The 17,536-nt window shown below is 37.7% G+C and overlaps 1 protein-coding gene across 1 annotated transcript in view; it reads left to right on the top strand.

The window, feature by feature from the left end:
• The window catches only part of proza (protein Z, vitamin K-dependent plasma glycoprotein a), a 31,284-nt gene extending 21,560 nt beyond the window's left edge, over window positions 1–9,724 (top strand). The window contains exon 10 of the mRNA XM_081366360.1: window positions 7,366–9,724. Coding sequence (XP_081222486.1) covers window positions 7,366–7,572 — 207 coding nt within the window. The 3' untranslated portion in view covers window positions 7,573–9,724. The remainder of the gene's footprint in view (window positions 1–7,365) is intronic.
• Window positions 9,725–17,536: the final 7,812 nt, after the last annotated feature.

Raw genomic sequence — 17,536 nt, 5'->3', positions numbered from 1 at the left:
CACCCAATATGATGCCGTCGGGAGCGTCGACCACGCGCCCAGGTGGCTCGATAAGGGGGGTTTTAATGCATGCTGCGGCGGGGGCTGAGCGCCAGCCACCGGGGAAGCATTGACCGCTACATGAATGACAGGTGACTCGTCCGCGGCTTTTCGCACGGGGACATAAACAGCCACCTCCTCGGGTTCCCCCGAGCTTCCGCTCTGCGAAACGTCCCCTGGGGGAGAGGTTTCGCTTATGACGCGGGTAATAGTGTAGGGAGGAAGAAAGCTCTTTTGCTGAGACATGTAATGCACTTTGTTTATTGAAACAGAACACAGCGGTTTCAAAATCAAGACATTCACTTCGAACTCTGGGCGGGAACACGCCCTCTTTGCAACGGGTCCGACGAACACGTCCCGTGCTCTCTTCCCCCCGACACGCACATCAGGAACGCTGCCCCTTCTTGCCCGTCGGGCGCCCTTGGCTGCTAGAGGCCGGCTTCGCACCAAAACGGGGCTTTCTAAACTGCCTCTGGCGGAAGGGAGGCTCCGGCTCGCGACGCTCTGCCGCACTCGGGGACGCGCGCCTGGTGTGTCCCGCCGGGCGCTGTGCTGATGAAGACCTGGACCTCGCTGCGGGGGGGGGCTTGAGACCGTTTCGGCAGGAGATGAGGCATCATCTTAGATTGCTTGACGGTCTCGGCGTACTTGTCAGATAGTGACTCCACCGCAACACCGAAAAGACCCGTAGGGCTCACCGGCGCGTCCAGGAACTGCCTTTTATCCGCGTCGCGCATCCCTGACAGCGTCAGCCACAGATGGCGATGTAGGGCCACCAGACTGCCCATATTGCGGCCGATTCCCTGGGCGATCTTTTTAGACGCCGCCAGAGAGAGATCCGCCGCCGTGCGCAGTTTCCTGAGCAGCTCCGGGTCCGGGCTTCCCTCATCCAGGGACCCTAGGAGTCTTGTTTGGAAAACTTGCAAGATCGCCATCGTGTGGAGGGCAGATGCTGCATGTCCAGCTGAGGTGTACGCTTTCTCGGCGATGTGGGCAGTAGCCCGACATGGCCTAGAAGGCAGCTGGGCGGTCTTCCAGCCGGGAGCAGACGCCAGATGGGCCGCGATGGCATCCTCAACGGGAGGCAGTCGCGCGTACCCCAATTTCTCCGCTCCTTCTACTGTCGTGAGCAGTTGGGTACTTTGTGCATGGGCTCGGGCTGAAAAAGGGGAGCGCCATGACCTGGTGAGCTCCTCGTGGACCTCCGCGAAAAAGGGCGCGGGTCTCCGCGGGCTTTCAGCCTGACGGCCCGCGCCGAGGAAGGAACCGTCCATCCATCTCTTAGACGGCAGCTCCTTGGGAGCTGTCCACTCCAGCTCCAAATCCGCCACAGCCTCTGTGAGAATGGCCATAAGCTCTGCGTCCAACGAGGCGGGGGCGCCTTCAGATGGAGACTCAGACCACGCTCCCGGGTCGGAGGCACTGGTAGACATGGCGTCGTCACTGTCGTATCCAAACGAGACCATCTCCCGCGCTTCTTCGGGAGGGCGGAAACTGGCCTCAGAGTAAGATAAGGGCTCTGTCACGTGAGGATGGCGTGGGTGTTGGGCCGACGCCAGCGCCTCGACAGAATCCACAGATGGAGTTCTCTGCCGTCTCCCGGTCCGCGGCTCGGGGGCGGCAGACTGGGGAGAGGCAGGAGAAACAAGACCGTCGTTACGTGTAACGGCCAGCCTTGCACGAAGGATCTTAACGGGAAGCTCCTCACAGGCAGGACATCCCGATTCTCCGAATGCCGCCTCCGCGTGGGCCCGACCCAGGCACTGCACACACTGCTCGTGTGCGTCTGGGAATTCGATGGGTCCACCACACATGCGGCAAAGAGACATGATGATAATCCACCGGAACGCGAGAGGGGATATTATTCCTTACTATATTCCGCTCTAATGCGTACATCAACGGTGAAACCAGACTTCGAGTGAAGAAAAAGATTCTGAGGTTTTTGGCGCCCGCCGTCACCTATATTGGGAGTTGTCAGCCAATCAGGTGAAGGCGGGATCGCCATTGGCTATTTGCAAGCAAAAGAGTTATTCAAATCAGACTTCATAATTCGAGGAAAATGGATTTCCCCATACGTAATGTCGAGAGACCGACTCGATAAGGGAACTACGAGCATGCAACGCCGTTACGTTGTAAATTACACGAAATAAAAGTAATGCAGGTATGATTCTCATTCTATTCACCATTTCCATGTTTCATTAACAGTTATTGTTAATATTGTGTATTCACCATGGTAACTGTCGTTTCCATATAACCCCAAAATGCCACTATTTTTCTTTGTGTTATTTTTTATATTTTTAAATGACTGTAGTGGCTCATACCAACATTGTATTAACAAAAACTAGTTTGGGACTGCTATTTAATAGCTTTAGCCTAGGCCTAATGTTTACAGTGCTATGCATAAGTTTAGACACCCATACTAAAGTTGACTAAAAAGAGGAATAAAAAAATCATCTTTTGGAAACTGAACTTAATGCCTTAATTTGAAAAATTAGGAAAAATCCAACCTTAAAGGACACCAATTTTCTTTGTGAATAAATAATGTATCGTAAATAAATAAATGTTCTTCCTTAAAATACAGGGTGCATAAGTTTGGACACCCCTATGTTAAATTCCCATAGAGGCAGGCAGATTTTTATTTTTAAAGGCCAGTTACTTCATGGATCCAGGATACTATGCATCCTGATAAAGTTCCCTTGGCCTTTGGAATTAAAATAGCCCCACATCATCACATAGCCTTCACCATACCTAGAGATTGGCATGGTTGTATTTCAGTTAGCCTAATAGCTAGTTTGATTTGCATTGAGAGATGATCTTATGGAAAGTATCTCTAGGTATGGTGAAGGCTATGTGATGATGTGGGGCTATTTTAATTCCAAAGGCCAAGGGAACTTTATCAGGATTCATAGTATCCTAAAAAATAAATAAAAAAAATACTTAAAAATAAAAATCTGCCTGCCTCTATGGGAATTTAACATAGGGGTGAAGAACATTTATTTATTTACGATACATTATTCATTCACAAAGAAAATTGGTGTCCTTAAAGGTTGGATTTTTCCTAATTTTTTAAATTAAGGCATTAAAGGTATAGCGGAGGATCTTTTTACTTCCGGGTGGATACCCTATACTATTGGTCCTCCTAATTGTCAATCATTCTGGTGAATCAATCAAACTTTTCAAAAAGTGGAGAGGGCGGGACTTATCTAAAATTCGGAAAGATCCTCCGCTATACCTTTAAGTTCAATTTCCAAAAGATGATTTTTTATTCCTCTTTTTAGTCAACTTTAGCATGGGTGTCTAAACTTATGCATAGCACTGTATTTATTAGTACTAGTCTTTACTATTAGTCATATTCTTGCAATTTATGTTAAGTAAAGGGGAAAAGTAACTTACTTGTGTGTTAACAAATTTTGTGTAAACGTGTTATAATTTGCATATATATATATATATATATATATGCAAATTATTAATTATATTAGTATGTTCCATGCCTGGTTTTCATAGATTAAAATATAGCTTTTAAAATACGCCTACTGGCAATATTAAAGCGGTTTAAAACGTCTCCCCTTAAAACGCTATTGGTCTCGACTATTTAAAAAGTTAAAGGAATATGACTTGGCCTAAAAAAAAAATTTCAGTCAGAAGAATTTTTTTCACTTTAATCCCTGTCTACAATGTCCATATGGCACAAATATTGACTGAGGCAATTTCATTAGCAACATGGAAGGTTTTACAGTATAAACTCCATTGGATCGTACAATCAATTAAAATGCATTTTAGAGTCGTACACATATGCCACTAGACAGGCAACAGAAGGCAGATCTTCACTCCTCAAGGCAAACACTAATGTCCTCAAACGTACAGTAGTATATAGGACAATGAAAACATGGAGTTCTCTACCATTGTCATTCAGAATAACAGACATTAGGTTATGCATAGACGTTAGTTGTTATAAGTGTTAGACCATAGACATTATTTGATGTTGGACCCTGATTTGTTATTGACAGTATTTTAATGTCTTTTGTGTATGTGATAATAAATAATGTATGTTTGTATGTGTTGTGTGGACCCCAGGAAGACTAGCTGTGCTCTTGGGCATAGCTAACGGGGATCCAAATACATAAACAAATAAACAAAAAATATATACAATAGTGGATTTAACATTAAAATTTAACTTCTAATGTTAAAACGTATGTTTTTAATGCAACTTTCTCCCTTTAAATACTTTGGTCAGTTCAAGAACAATTTATGCAATTTTATATTATTTATTTAAAGAATTAAAAGAGCGGTTTCATGTCTATGTCTATGTTTTGTTCAACTGGTCGAGGTTGATATGGGATTTAAGAAGTAATTAGTAATAAGTGATTAGAAAAAGTGAATAGAGTAACCTAATTACACAGTTGAAGATGTAATTAATGGCTAGTAATTAATAATTTTTTTAGAGGAACTTACCCAACACTTTCGCAGTACATTCGCGGCAATCCATTACATTACACATTTAAGGTAATCTGACTACTTTTTGATTACTTTTTGATTACTTTTGTCCTAACTCGTTTATCACACTGAATTGAATAGGATAATGTTGTACAATATTAATAGAAAAATACAATGAGAAAGAAAATATATTCTATTCTTTGTTATCAACAACATGAGGTGTATTAAATATCACATTACGTTTAATGAAAAGCTATTAATCAAATCATAAAAATAAAAAAAACACACTTACTAAAGAAGATTAAAAATATAGATATTTTATTTGTTTACCTGCATGTCATGTGACCATTAACTGAAATCAGAGAACAGTGAAATTAATTGTTTTTATTATTATTACTGACTTAATTTTATTATTGACCTAACTATAAAATATTGCGGAGCCCCTGCATTGCATGAAAATATGAAATGATGTGAATTTGTGCTTTTTAAAGTTTTTGAAAGACAAAAGCCTCCCAGAGACAGTAATTCACGGTTAAACGACTCAAAACAAACCCCACAGACCTGGAAGAGCTTCTGAACGGATAGACAGGACCGTATAAGCAGGAAGCTTGTCTAGAAAGGAACATTTGAAAGATAAGAAGTAGGGAGAATCAATGAATTATAATTAATTTACTGCCATTGTGAGAATAACATGTTGTTCTGATCCAGCTGGGGATCAAACTCCGGTCTCCGGTGTGTGTGTGTGTCCTTGATGCTGACCACTCCACCACTGAGTGCAGAGGAATATGAATATGAAAACAATGAGACCACTGAGTTTTACCTTTGGCTTTTTACTTCAGAGAGAAAAACAAAGCATGAGCAACAGTCTTAGGCAGCGCTTTAGATGAGTGTGTCACACATGCTAACTCAAACAACTCCCCTCGGGAGGCAATCCAAAACAGAAGAGATCTTCTTAAACATCTATCCACCACAGTCCACAAAAAGGTAACAAAAAACATTCGATCCAAGTGGATTCAACCCAAAAATCCTTGACAATGACAACCCTTAGACCAACATCAGGCCTGAACAAGAACAAAAGGCCTTAATTGTAGGGGTGTAACGGTTCACAAAATTCACGGTTCGGTTCAATACGATACAGTGGTGACACGGTTCGGTACGCTTTCGATACAGCAAAAAGAAAGAAATGCCAGAGAAATTCCCTTGATTTTTTTTTTTATTTATTATTATTTATTAAAACTAACATCATAAAGTATGATCTTTTTTTTACTTTGAACAATGATGGAGCTATACTTGACCCATCTTCTGGGGTGTCTTCTTAGCAGCATATAAAACAAAAACAGCTCCTTATAAAAAAATGTAATGTATTTTTGTAGTAGTTATAAACAGGTTTATTTTATTTTAGTTTTATTTTAAGTTTGCAAGGCACATTTGAGGGCAGCAATTTTATTCATAATGTCGAAATAATTCAAAAGCAAAACGATTAAAAAATTAATATTTGAGAGTGGAAATGGCAGCCACCTACTGGTTACAATGGTCTTTTTTATTTTTAAATAAGTGTATTTTTTCCTACATCTAGAAACTTTTAGTTTTATAAATGGGGGTAATCTTTAGATCTATGGTTAATAACAGAGAAATGTGAATGCTTCTCACTAGATCTCGCAGCGATGTTATTATTTCTGTGGCGAACTCAAAAGCTTTCTTTACTGGATCTCTTAGCGCTGTGTAGTAACAGTGTCGCTTGATCAAGATCGGCTCGCGCTGCACTGACATTGGTCCAAACTGATAAACGGTCAGTAAAGCAGAAGCACAAATGATTAGCGCATGATTGAGTTAGCCATTTGAAGTTGGGCAACGTTCTGGTGTTCGCGCCAGCGCGACTGCTATCTAAATTTTGGTCGGCAGGAAAAATGGTCCAGCGTATTGTTCGGTTTGTAATGCGTATTGCGTACCGAACCGAAAGCCTTGTACCGAACGGTTCAGTACGAATACGTGTATCGTTACACCCCTACTTAATAGGGTTTGACATTAGGGACTCTATTTTAACGATCTAAGTGCATGGTCTAAAAGCGCACGCCACAAGTTCACTTAGGGTGTGTCCAAATCCACTTTTGCTAGTTTAACAATTGGAAAAATGGTCGGTGCTCCCGGCGCATGGTCTAAAAGGGTTGTCCCTATTTTCTTAATGAGTAATGGGTGTGTTTTGTGATTTACGTGCGTTAAACCAATCAGAGTCTCATCTCCCATTCCCTTTAAATGCCAGTTGCGCTCGCGCCAAGGCAGATTCGCTATTTACATGACGGAATTTGATAGTGGAAAGACCGAACGCGTCTCCAGAGCGCAAACGGATCTGCTCGTGCACAAGCAGAACATCTACGGGACAAGCCGAATTCATTCCACCATATCTTTATGTACACAATAGAGAATTAATCTGGGTTGAAATAACGCCATCTAGTGGTGAAGTCAAGGGGCTTCAGACAAAACATTACAACATGTAATCAATAATAAAAAAGTAACTGTAGTCTGATTACGAGTATTTTAAAACGTTATATAATCTTAGTACTTAAAATCCAGATAACATGATGCAATCAGTTACTACAGTAGATAAAGAGTTTTCAGCTCTCCTTGGCTATATCAATACAGCCGGTGGACAAAACTGTCAGAGAGAGAATTATAATGAATATCTCAGAGATTAGACCTTTAGAACAAAGATCAACAGCAAGCAGAGAGAAAGGGCTGGATTGTGAGGGACGTTTGGGAAAATAATTATGAACAAAGTCTTGTATTTGTAAGGGCTAACTGTGTAAGAGAAGACTGAAATGTACAGTACAGGGGGATGAAATTTATAAAAGTTGTTATAGTGTAAATGACTGACTTGTTTTATTTTGTCTCTAGGTCACCAATAAGATGGCCTGTACGCTGCCTCGATCTAAAGCGGATTGTGTGTTTGGATCCGGCAGTCCTGTGCTCACCCGGTACCGAGAGGTGCTGTTCCTCACCGGCATCATCAGCCAGCCCCCGGGAGCCGACTGCCGGAGCGGATACGTCCTACAGAAAGTGTCCCGCTTCCTGCCATGGCTGAACTCCTTCACGACGCCCTAGCCAGAGAGAAAACCATACGCTTCACCCGTGTTATTTAAGGTCATATTACCCTGGTTTCCACTTACAGACGTAATGGCAGCACTTTATTTTACAGTGTCCTTGTTGCATATGTAACATGTACTTATCATAGTAATAATAGTAAATTATGCATAATCACATGCAACTAACCCTCAACCAAATCCTAATGTTGTTAATTAATATTACTCATTTCTTAACCCTCATCCTTCCCTCGTGTCCTGTAACAAATCTTTCACTCGCGGGTCAAAATGACCTGAAGCCCTTAAATTATACTTTTTTTTTTTTTTTTTTTTGTGTCCAGAAAGCTTATTTTATTTAATTTTGATAATATTTTTTCTATTTTTTAATGCAATGTTTTTGGGAGATTGATTATATTATTTACCCTTAAATTACTAAATTACTTTGTATGTATTATTTACTGATCAAATCTAGTAATTTAAAGGTAAATAAAAAATAAAAATCTCCCCCCAAAAAATGCATTAAAAAATAGAAAAAATATTATGAAAATTAAATAAAATAAGCTTTCTGGACCAAAAAAACAAACAAAACAAAACAAAAAAAATAATTTAGGGGCTCTGGGTCATTTTGACCCGCGAGTGAAAGATTAAATTACTAGATTTGATCAATAAATAATAATATTAATTTAGTAATTTAAGCACATTTCTCACATTCTTTCAACTTAAATTCAAAATAGCACAATTTAATGCATAACCCTTTTAATTCAGCTCAAAATATCTAACATTGGGTGTCTTTGCCGACCTCTTGTGGAAAAAAATATATATAAGATGATATTTTATGCCTCTTGCCACTAGATGTCCTTATAGCTCTATATGGAGCAAATGAGCTGTTCCTCTGGGTCCTACGGTCAGTTCATTCAGTGTGCAAAATTTTGAGCATTTTTAGTTTTTTCTGTGTGTACTGAAGCATTCCTCGATTTCTATTCATTCTTAATGGAGTCAAATTGACCCTCGGAAACCCACAAAACCTTGAATCCATTAAAAAAAAATTGTGTATTCATGGTTCAACTGTGACTAATGTCTTGGGGTCTTGGACCCCTCTGATGAACAAAAAAAAAAGAAAATTCCTTGTCAAAATGACCCAAGGGAAGGATGAGTTAAATATATAATTACACTGTAACAATGACACCTTAAAAAAAAGTGTAACCCTATATGCTTATTATACTTATACCTGTATATTATGTAGTAGTTACAATAATTGGGTAAAAACTAGGTACTAACCCTGAACCAATCCCTAAACCCAATCTGAACCCATGTAGTTAGCTTATATTATTCAGCGCTTTCTTGGCAAGTACACTGTAAGTACACATACTGTAACATAAAGTGCAGCCCACATAACTCATGGTGTTGTGCTCAGCCATTCAACAAATGATAAAGTACAGCAGGTACAACGGGTCAGATTTGTGATGCAACTCCTCCTGTTTTATTAGCAGACTCTTCGTTTTCTCTGAAATAACATGCACTGATAAATATTTCTCAATAACACAATGTGTATGAATGAATGGGTCGTGACATTCTTCTTTTTTAATTGTTTAATTTTCCCTCAAAAAATGGTTTGGTTTGTTTTTTTGTACCAAAACTCACCTAGTAATATACGGCCATTGCATAACTAATGAGCATGAGAAGTGCAGATGGAATAAATGAGGAACTAATACATGTACCTTTGTAGTTTTCTTTTTTTTCTAAGCTTGACTTTGGGACAGCTGTTCAGAAATATGTAAACGAGTGATGTTGAGGAACCTTGACTATGCATTTTATCATATAGATACTGCTGTGATTCTGTGGATAAGTGACTCCTCGCCATAAATATAAGAATAATAATAAAGAGAGAGAGAGAAAAAAAAATTCTGGATAAATTTAGAATCACGATTTTCCCATGATTCTGAACAGACGACTAAACAAAATGAGTGATTTACTAGAGATTCTGACAAAGTGTTGCTGCAGTCAATTTAAAGGTGTTTAGTTAAAAATGTCTATTCAAAACTTAATTTGAATGAATTATTTTCCTTTAGTTGTCTAGCGCCTGTAAACTGTTTGTGTCTTAAGGATTGTCCCACAGGTGCATGTGCAATTACTGAAGCATGAAATACCTTTCCAATAAAGATCTGTAAAGCTTATCTGGAATTTACTCAATTGTCTTTGAAATGCACTATCCTGAGAAAGGGAGTTAATGTATTAGGTGATGTTAAATCATTAAACCCCCCAGAGTTTTCCAAACACTGATTTACAGTTTATGTCATAATTATTTATATGCTATGATTATCGGAGCCAGTAGCCTATATAGGGAACTCGAACTGCGTCGATGCCGCTTTTGGGGAACCGTGAACCGGTGTCTGAAAAACTATACAATCATGCCAAGCGAATTTGACCGGCAATAGCCTATGACGTCACTACTAGTTCGACCCGGAAGTATAAAATTGGCGCCTAGAGTACATATCATTCTCTTTTCGTCTTCAGGGACTGTTTTGTCTGATTTGCAATCACCTGAAAAAGGTAAGAATTATGGCAAGTGGCAAGCGTTTCAAGTGTGGGGGTCCGTGTCTCAGGTTTCTGACACCAGGTGACACACACAACTTGTGCGTTTACTGTGTGGGCGAAGAGCTCTTGAGAGACCTGATTGTGCAGAATGTGAGAGTTTTCCTCTGAGAAAACTCTGCTCTCGTCGGGCCCTCTTCTCGAGGGACAGGCATCTGGGCCCAGTGGTTCGGGTCCGGCTCGTGCTGAGGCGCTAGACTCGGATCATGGGGTTCCCAGATGGAGGGATGTGTTCACCTGGTTCGAGGATCAGAGACAGGGCCAGAGGTTCAGCGTCGTGTATAAGTGACACAAAATATGTTTTATACAGAAAGTTAACAATGATAGTGGTAACAAGGTGGGGATCAACTTATGAGATGATCCCTGGCATCAGAGAAACGGGTCGCACTGTCCTCACTCACACCGGTACTGGAGCACATTAGCAGTGAAATCCTCTCTGAGCAAGATGAAGACAATCTACTCATCTTACTCATAACTTGCCTTATTTATTTATGTTTTTTTGTTTTGTTTTTTCATTAAAAAAGTTTGTTATAATAAACCATATGTTCATCCCAAAAACCCTAATCTGTTTTCATTCATTTAAGGGCCATTGTAGCTGATGATTATAATCATAATGATTGTTTAACACCATATGAAACCGTGATATTTTCTGAGACGATTATCATACCGTGAAAATCTCCGTTACAGCCCTAGATTGGAAAGAGGTTACAATCGTAACCTTATGCCGAGTTCAGACTGCACGATTTTCAGAGTAGTCGGGTCACTGTTCTTTTCACACTGCATGACTATCCAGGGTAACATTCAGTTGCTGGTGTGTTCACACTGCACGATGCATCGGCGACAGGAGGTTTCACACTGCATGACTTTCAGGAGGAAGAATCGCCGACAACTTCTGTCTGGTCCGCCCTTGTTTTTTATTATTATTATTCTTTTTTTATGTCTGTATCCTTTCATTTGCAATAAAAAATAAAAATAAGAATACATTTGAGTGTTTGGGAAGTTATTCCCCATACACAAATGCAATGTATTCAACTATATATGAAAAACAGTTTTTCAAAGATTGAAATATATTTTTAAAATATATATATATTTTCAAAATGCATAAAGATTCAATCTTAAAATGTTATCTCCATGTTGCAAATAAGTGTACATATTTGTGACAATAATTCATGCATCATGTCATGTATACATTTTTTTTTTATAAATGTATGATTTTTAATCAAGTGAGTTACTTTTTTGCTATTTTTTTTTTCCATATTATATATAAAATGATATTGAATACATTCAAACACTGGATTATATTGTGATATTTATTGTCAATGTGCATTCATATTCTCATTCTGTTTACAGTGAACACTTGAGATACATTACAATCCACTCGATATATTATCAGGTTTCAGGAAAAGCATTTGATCTAATATTCTGATTTAATTTACTGCATCAGTGCTGGCGTAATGACTTTATAAGCAGATTGGGTCGATACTAAGTAAAAGCTTCTGTCAGTGAGAGAATAACAAGTGCCATGTGCAAATCTCAACCAGAAAACATTATTATTTTACTGATAATATTTACATTTGTGACTCACAAGAAGAGGAAGGGTCAAAGGAAGAGCTTTAGTTGTGTGTGTGTGTCTCGTTCACTAAAGGGTTGAAGAAGTGTATTCATGTTTGACTTTTTCCTACAACCCACAGAGCATCACACGCTTTAATCTCACTGCTGGCTCACGATCATTAATATAGAGACATTACTTTACAGATTTATTCCAATAACACCTTTAATATCGAAGAAGAGTACAAATTATAATGATTATGTAATATGATGTATAATATGGTATAATTTAGCAAAATGTTAATTTTTCTAGCTAACTAAAACATTCCGTGACATTGTTCACAAGCTGTTTCATTGAGGTCTTTCCTCTGATTAAGTGATTACTCGAGACATGATAGAGATTTCGGGAAGAGGATCCATTCACCAATCAATAAACCTTGAGCGGACATGCAACGTTCAACTCACTGTATATGAAGTTCTTCTCCGTCTGCTGGTCGAACAGGAACAAACTCAATTGCTTTTGCAATAATTGTAGCTGTATTATATATTTTTTGTATGTATTTTATAGTTTTCACATGATTTTATATCATTTTATTCATTGATTTGTTCAATACACACAGTATTGCTGTGTTATTACTGTATCTCTTCAGTTAAAACCAAAAACATAGACTGTCCGGTCAAGTGGACATCTGAAAAAACTTTCAGATGTGTTGTTAAGAGCATTAAAATCAGTGATATAACCCTGACCACACATGAACAGGTTCATTTTGTCCACATGATAGACTCTTTTAACCCTAATCTGTTTCTATTGGTTTCCATTTATATGGAATCATATATATTCACCAAGATCTGAACTAGTCAGACACTCTTAAAGGTCCTATCAGTTCACACCCATTTGGTGAGGTTGAAAGTTGAAAGTTGAAAGTTTATTTTGCACATATAACATTTAAAATACAACTTTACAAATCCATAAAAGAAGAAAACAAAAATACTGTGCGGGAGAGAGTGAGAAGACCATGAGGTCTTATAAAACCACCTCCCCAAAATCACATTTAATGGACATAAAATTACATGATCAAACAAGACAATACAATCAATACATCAATCATTTCAATATAACAAATTAACAAGATAAACTTATTTACATGTTAACATTATTTTCAGCTCTCTTTTGAAAGAGTTTAGAGTGGTTTTAGTCTTTAAAATGGGGTCTAAATGATTCCAGGGGGAGGGCCCTCTGTATTTCAGTGTAGATTGATTGGCTGTAGTTCTACAAAAAGGAAGATAAAAATCTTTACAGTGCCTTGTGGAGTAGGCATGAACATCCGAAGAATACATGAAAAAGTTCTTAAAAGCTCTGGGCATAATATTTATCATATTTACATACTTGTACATAAAGATATTTATGCAATAGATGTTAACATTAAATATTGTCAAAATGTTATATTTTATGAAAAGCGGAGCAGATGATGACGATCTATTTGAATTACTCATAATTCTTAAGACTTTCTTTTGTATTAATAAAATCTTATTTAGATATGTTTGGCATGTTGCACCCCAAACAATATTACAGTACAGAATATGGGGATAGATTAAACTGTAATATAATGTTTTCAAACATGAAATATCAATTAAAGAGCGAACTCTACTCAGTATACCAACAGATTTCATTATTTTTCTACAAACATGTTGAATATGATATTTCCAGGTTAGTTTTTGGTCGACAATAACACCTAAAAATATTATTTGGTTCACTTGGCTAATTTTTAAACCATCAATTGATACCTCTATGTCCTGACAGTCTCCTTTGTTTTTTGTGCAAAAAATCATAAAGTTAGTTTTTTCTATTTTAAGAGAGAGTTGATTTACTTTAAACCATTTAGAAATATTTTGTAATTCTTCATTTGCTTCTCTTATCAATGTGTCAATGTTAGAATGAGATAATAGAAGACATGTATCGTCTGCAAACATGAGTGGCATAACATTTTTACAAACAACTCTTAAATCATTGATATAAATTAGAAATAATAGAGGTCCCAAAATGGACCCCTGCGGTACCCCACATAAAAGTTTTCCCCTACTTGAGCTCAGATTGTTAACATAAACAAATTGTTCTTTCTTGTCGAATGCTTTCGACAAGTCTAAAAATATACCAATAGTGTTATTTTTCTCATGCAGATTTTTTGTGATTTTATCGACAAACTGTAAAAGAGCCATTTCTGTAGACATGTTCTCTCTGAAGCCATACTGGTGATCATATAAGATCAAATTTTCTGTCAAGTGTTTTAATATCCTTTTATAAACTAATTTTTCCAGTATTTTAGAAAACAAAGGTAGAACAGAAATAGGTCGATAATTGTTAAATAAATGTGAATTCCCAGACTTAAACAAGGGAGTTACTTTAGCTAATTTGAGAGGTACAACGCCTGTTTTGAGTGACAAAGAGAGAACATAAGTTACAGGCTCAATAATAGAGTAATAATTTCATCATGTCCTGGAGCTGTGTCCTTCATCTATATTATGATTTCAAGCACTTCATTAGGAGTTGGAGGATCAAATTAATTTAAGCAAGGATGAGGCAAATAAAAAATTTGTGAAGTAAATTTTCCTGTATTCACAATGTTTTTTTGCCAGTGAAGGACCAACATTCACAAAGAAATCATTGAAACCGTTTGCTATATCGATGGAGTTTTGATAATTCTCGATACCATCGGATAACTGAGATAGAATTCCTCAAGTTTTTTTTTTTTTTTTTTTTTATAATTCATTTATAACATTCCAGGCCTTTTTTATATTTTCACATGAATTTCCTAACTTTTCAGAAAAATATTTTTTCTTGGCATCTTTTAGAGCTTTGCTGAATTTGTTTTTATATTTTTTATAGTACGCAGTATTTAACGGTGTGGGGCTAATGAGGGATTTTTTATACAACTTATTTTTAGTAATGGAAGATTTTCTTAATGCAGGTGTAAACCATGGCTTAGAAATATTCCTGTTTTTACTTCTACTTTGTACCAATGGAAAACATTTATTAAACAAAGCTGAAAATATATTCATAAATGTCTGATAAGCTGTTTCGGCATCCTGATGTCCGAAGACATGATTCCATGATATCTCAGCCAGTGAGCCTTCAAAAGACTCAACATATTTAGAAATAAGTCTACGATGTTTCATACTATAGGTTGGCTTTTTTTTTGCTGAGAATTTGTAAAAAGCAGAAATACAGGGAGATGATCTGAAATATCAGTGAGCATTACACCTGATGTGATTGAATTTACAAAATGATTAGTTAGTATAGTCAATTAAGGTTGCCGATGAACATGTTATCCTTGTTGGTTTATCAATAAGTGGATAGAAACCCCCCTTTTTTTGAGAAGACATGAAAATGCACATTTCGAACTTAAATGGTTGTAATTAAAGAATGCTTTGGAGTATAGATATACAATTGGTCTTGTTTTAAAGAAGACATTTGGCAGATTTTTGTAGAAGTGAAATAAATTAAGAAAGTGAAACAGAAAAAAAGTTATAGCAGTTTGAGTTTATGGAAATGTAAAATGTAAAAAAATTAATTATTCATATTTTATATAAAATATATATTTTTAAAATCTGGGTGACTCTAAAACTGCAAAAAAATCAAAGTCAAAAATCTGAACAAGTTGTGTTTCAAAATTTAGGTTGATATCTCAAAAAATGAGCTTTCAGTAAGATTTTGTTTGGGCGCAGTACCAAACATTTTCACTAGGTGACAACTAGACTCCATTACTGCCCATATAAGGACGCCTCTATTTCCATATGTGGTTTGAGTGATCATCTGAACCATTATTTCCACAATTTTCATACAATTTATGAAGTAGACATTCTATTCAGAAGTAATATGGGAAGTTTGGCAGATTTTGATATGAATTCAACCTCTAAGAATCACATAAAAATGTTCATTGCTATTTCAAAATAAAGGTCTGAACACGCCTTAGGAATATGAAAATTGTCTTGTTGCAAATTGATAAATTACGGCTCCTCTGTAATTTATTTTGAAAATCAGTCACCAAATATGAAAACTAGAGATTGTAAGCTTTCAAATGATATATAGTATGTCAAGATTAGTTTAGGTTTAGTATATGATTTTACTGTTTTAAATATGTAATGAATTTGGGCCCACCGGTGGGCCCGTGACAGTTAACAGGTTAAGAACTCAATGGAGGAATAAGATTCATGTTTCAAAAGATCAATGTTGAAATCTCCAAGAAGAATGCAAGTCCTATTCTTAACACTTAAGCTGTGTCCCAATGTTGAAGGCTGCATCCTTTGAAGGACGCAGACTTCAAGGATGCAGCCTATGCGTCCTCTGAAGGACGCACCATGTAGCCTTCCTAGGATTTCCTAATTGTGCAACCAGGTGTTCCTGATCACCGCTCCTGGCGCCAAGCAACGGTGCGAGAGGACAGCTGCCATCCTGATCATTCATTTTGATAACTGAGTAAACAGCAATGGAGCCAGAATTGGCTATTGTCATTTTTATGGTTTATATTTTACTGGAGGACATGGTGAGGATTTTTTAGCCCCGGCGCTGCCGGATCATGTATTTTCAGTTTAGCCCTGTTTGAATACAAAACCCAATTGAATATAAAAAGTCCAGTATTTCTCGCGCTCGTCATCTGCAGCTGTCACAGTTGCCAGGCGACAAGAACAATCCTTCGTAAGCTAGACGGGTCCGAGCGCGTCAGATCCACCCTTTGATATGGGACGCTGCTGTAGTTAGTAACAATTTGTTAATATTGTGACAATAAGCCTACATTTTGTTACTTTAATTTTCGGAACTGCATATTTCGTTAAGTATTCACTTACAAATGTGAAGTAACAAGTAACCTACTGAAGTACTTTTTTCCCTCACATCACAATATGATTAAACTACACAAAAGTATATAATGTACACAAAAGTATATAATGTAACAACCAGATATTACTGTATATTGAAAATATACAGAAGTAAAATGCAGCATAGCCTACGCAGTAATGCAGTAGTAGCCTAATATAAATGCAGTAGTTATTAAAAGTACTTTTTTCAGAAAGCCGTCGATTGAATCAGCCCTGCAAACCTGTTGGTAGACAACTTAGTGGATAGTGGAAATATGCACTCAAACACTCTGGAGACCATCCCAGATGATGTCCCACCAGCAGGAGGCCTTACCAGGGGCAGCCCATCCCGGTCCAGCAGCTCAGCTCAATAGAGTCTACATCATTTTTTTCTTATTTTATGTATTGTAAAATTAAATGTTTATGTTGACTTTGATATGTTTAATGTATTTTTGTAAATAGTTGGAAAAAGTACTTTAATGTAGCCTATAGAACAAATGACTTTCATTTACCAATTTTATTTGAAAAAATAAAAAGGTATAGAATTTGTTTCATGCAGAAAGTATTACTGTCATTACAAAAATAAACAATGTCCAGAACAATTCATTCTCTTTTATTTACACAATTAAAGTTGCATAAAAATAAATGTACATAATTTTTATTTTAAAAAATAAAAGTGAAAAAAGTTAAACAAGAATATGTAGGAAATATATTTTTCAATCATTCTCTCAAGAAGAGAAAACAGCCTGTCCATCCTCTCCCTTCTTTCCTGTGCTCTCCTCGCCTCTGCCTCCCTCTGTAGTTGCATTTCTTCTCCGATCAAGTCCAAAAACCCGTCCTGTCTCGCCGCCTTCGTGCTGGTGCTGTCGCTCCTGCTGGTGCTACTGGTGGGGATGGTGCTGCTGCCCCGGCTCCTCCTCACCGTGGGTACCCACTACTGAACTCAGTACTGGTTTGTCCTCAGGGATTGAGGCGATGAGGACAGGGGGGTTGGT

Source organism: Scardinius erythrophthalmus (genome assembly GCF_964197995.2).
Source record: "Scardinius erythrophthalmus genome assembly, chromosome: 1".
Classification (NCBI taxonomy): Eukaryota; Metazoa; Chordata; class Actinopteri; order Cypriniformes; family Leuciscidae; genus Scardinius; species Scardinius erythrophthalmus.
This window is presented reverse-complemented; position numbering and strand designations above follow the sequence as displayed.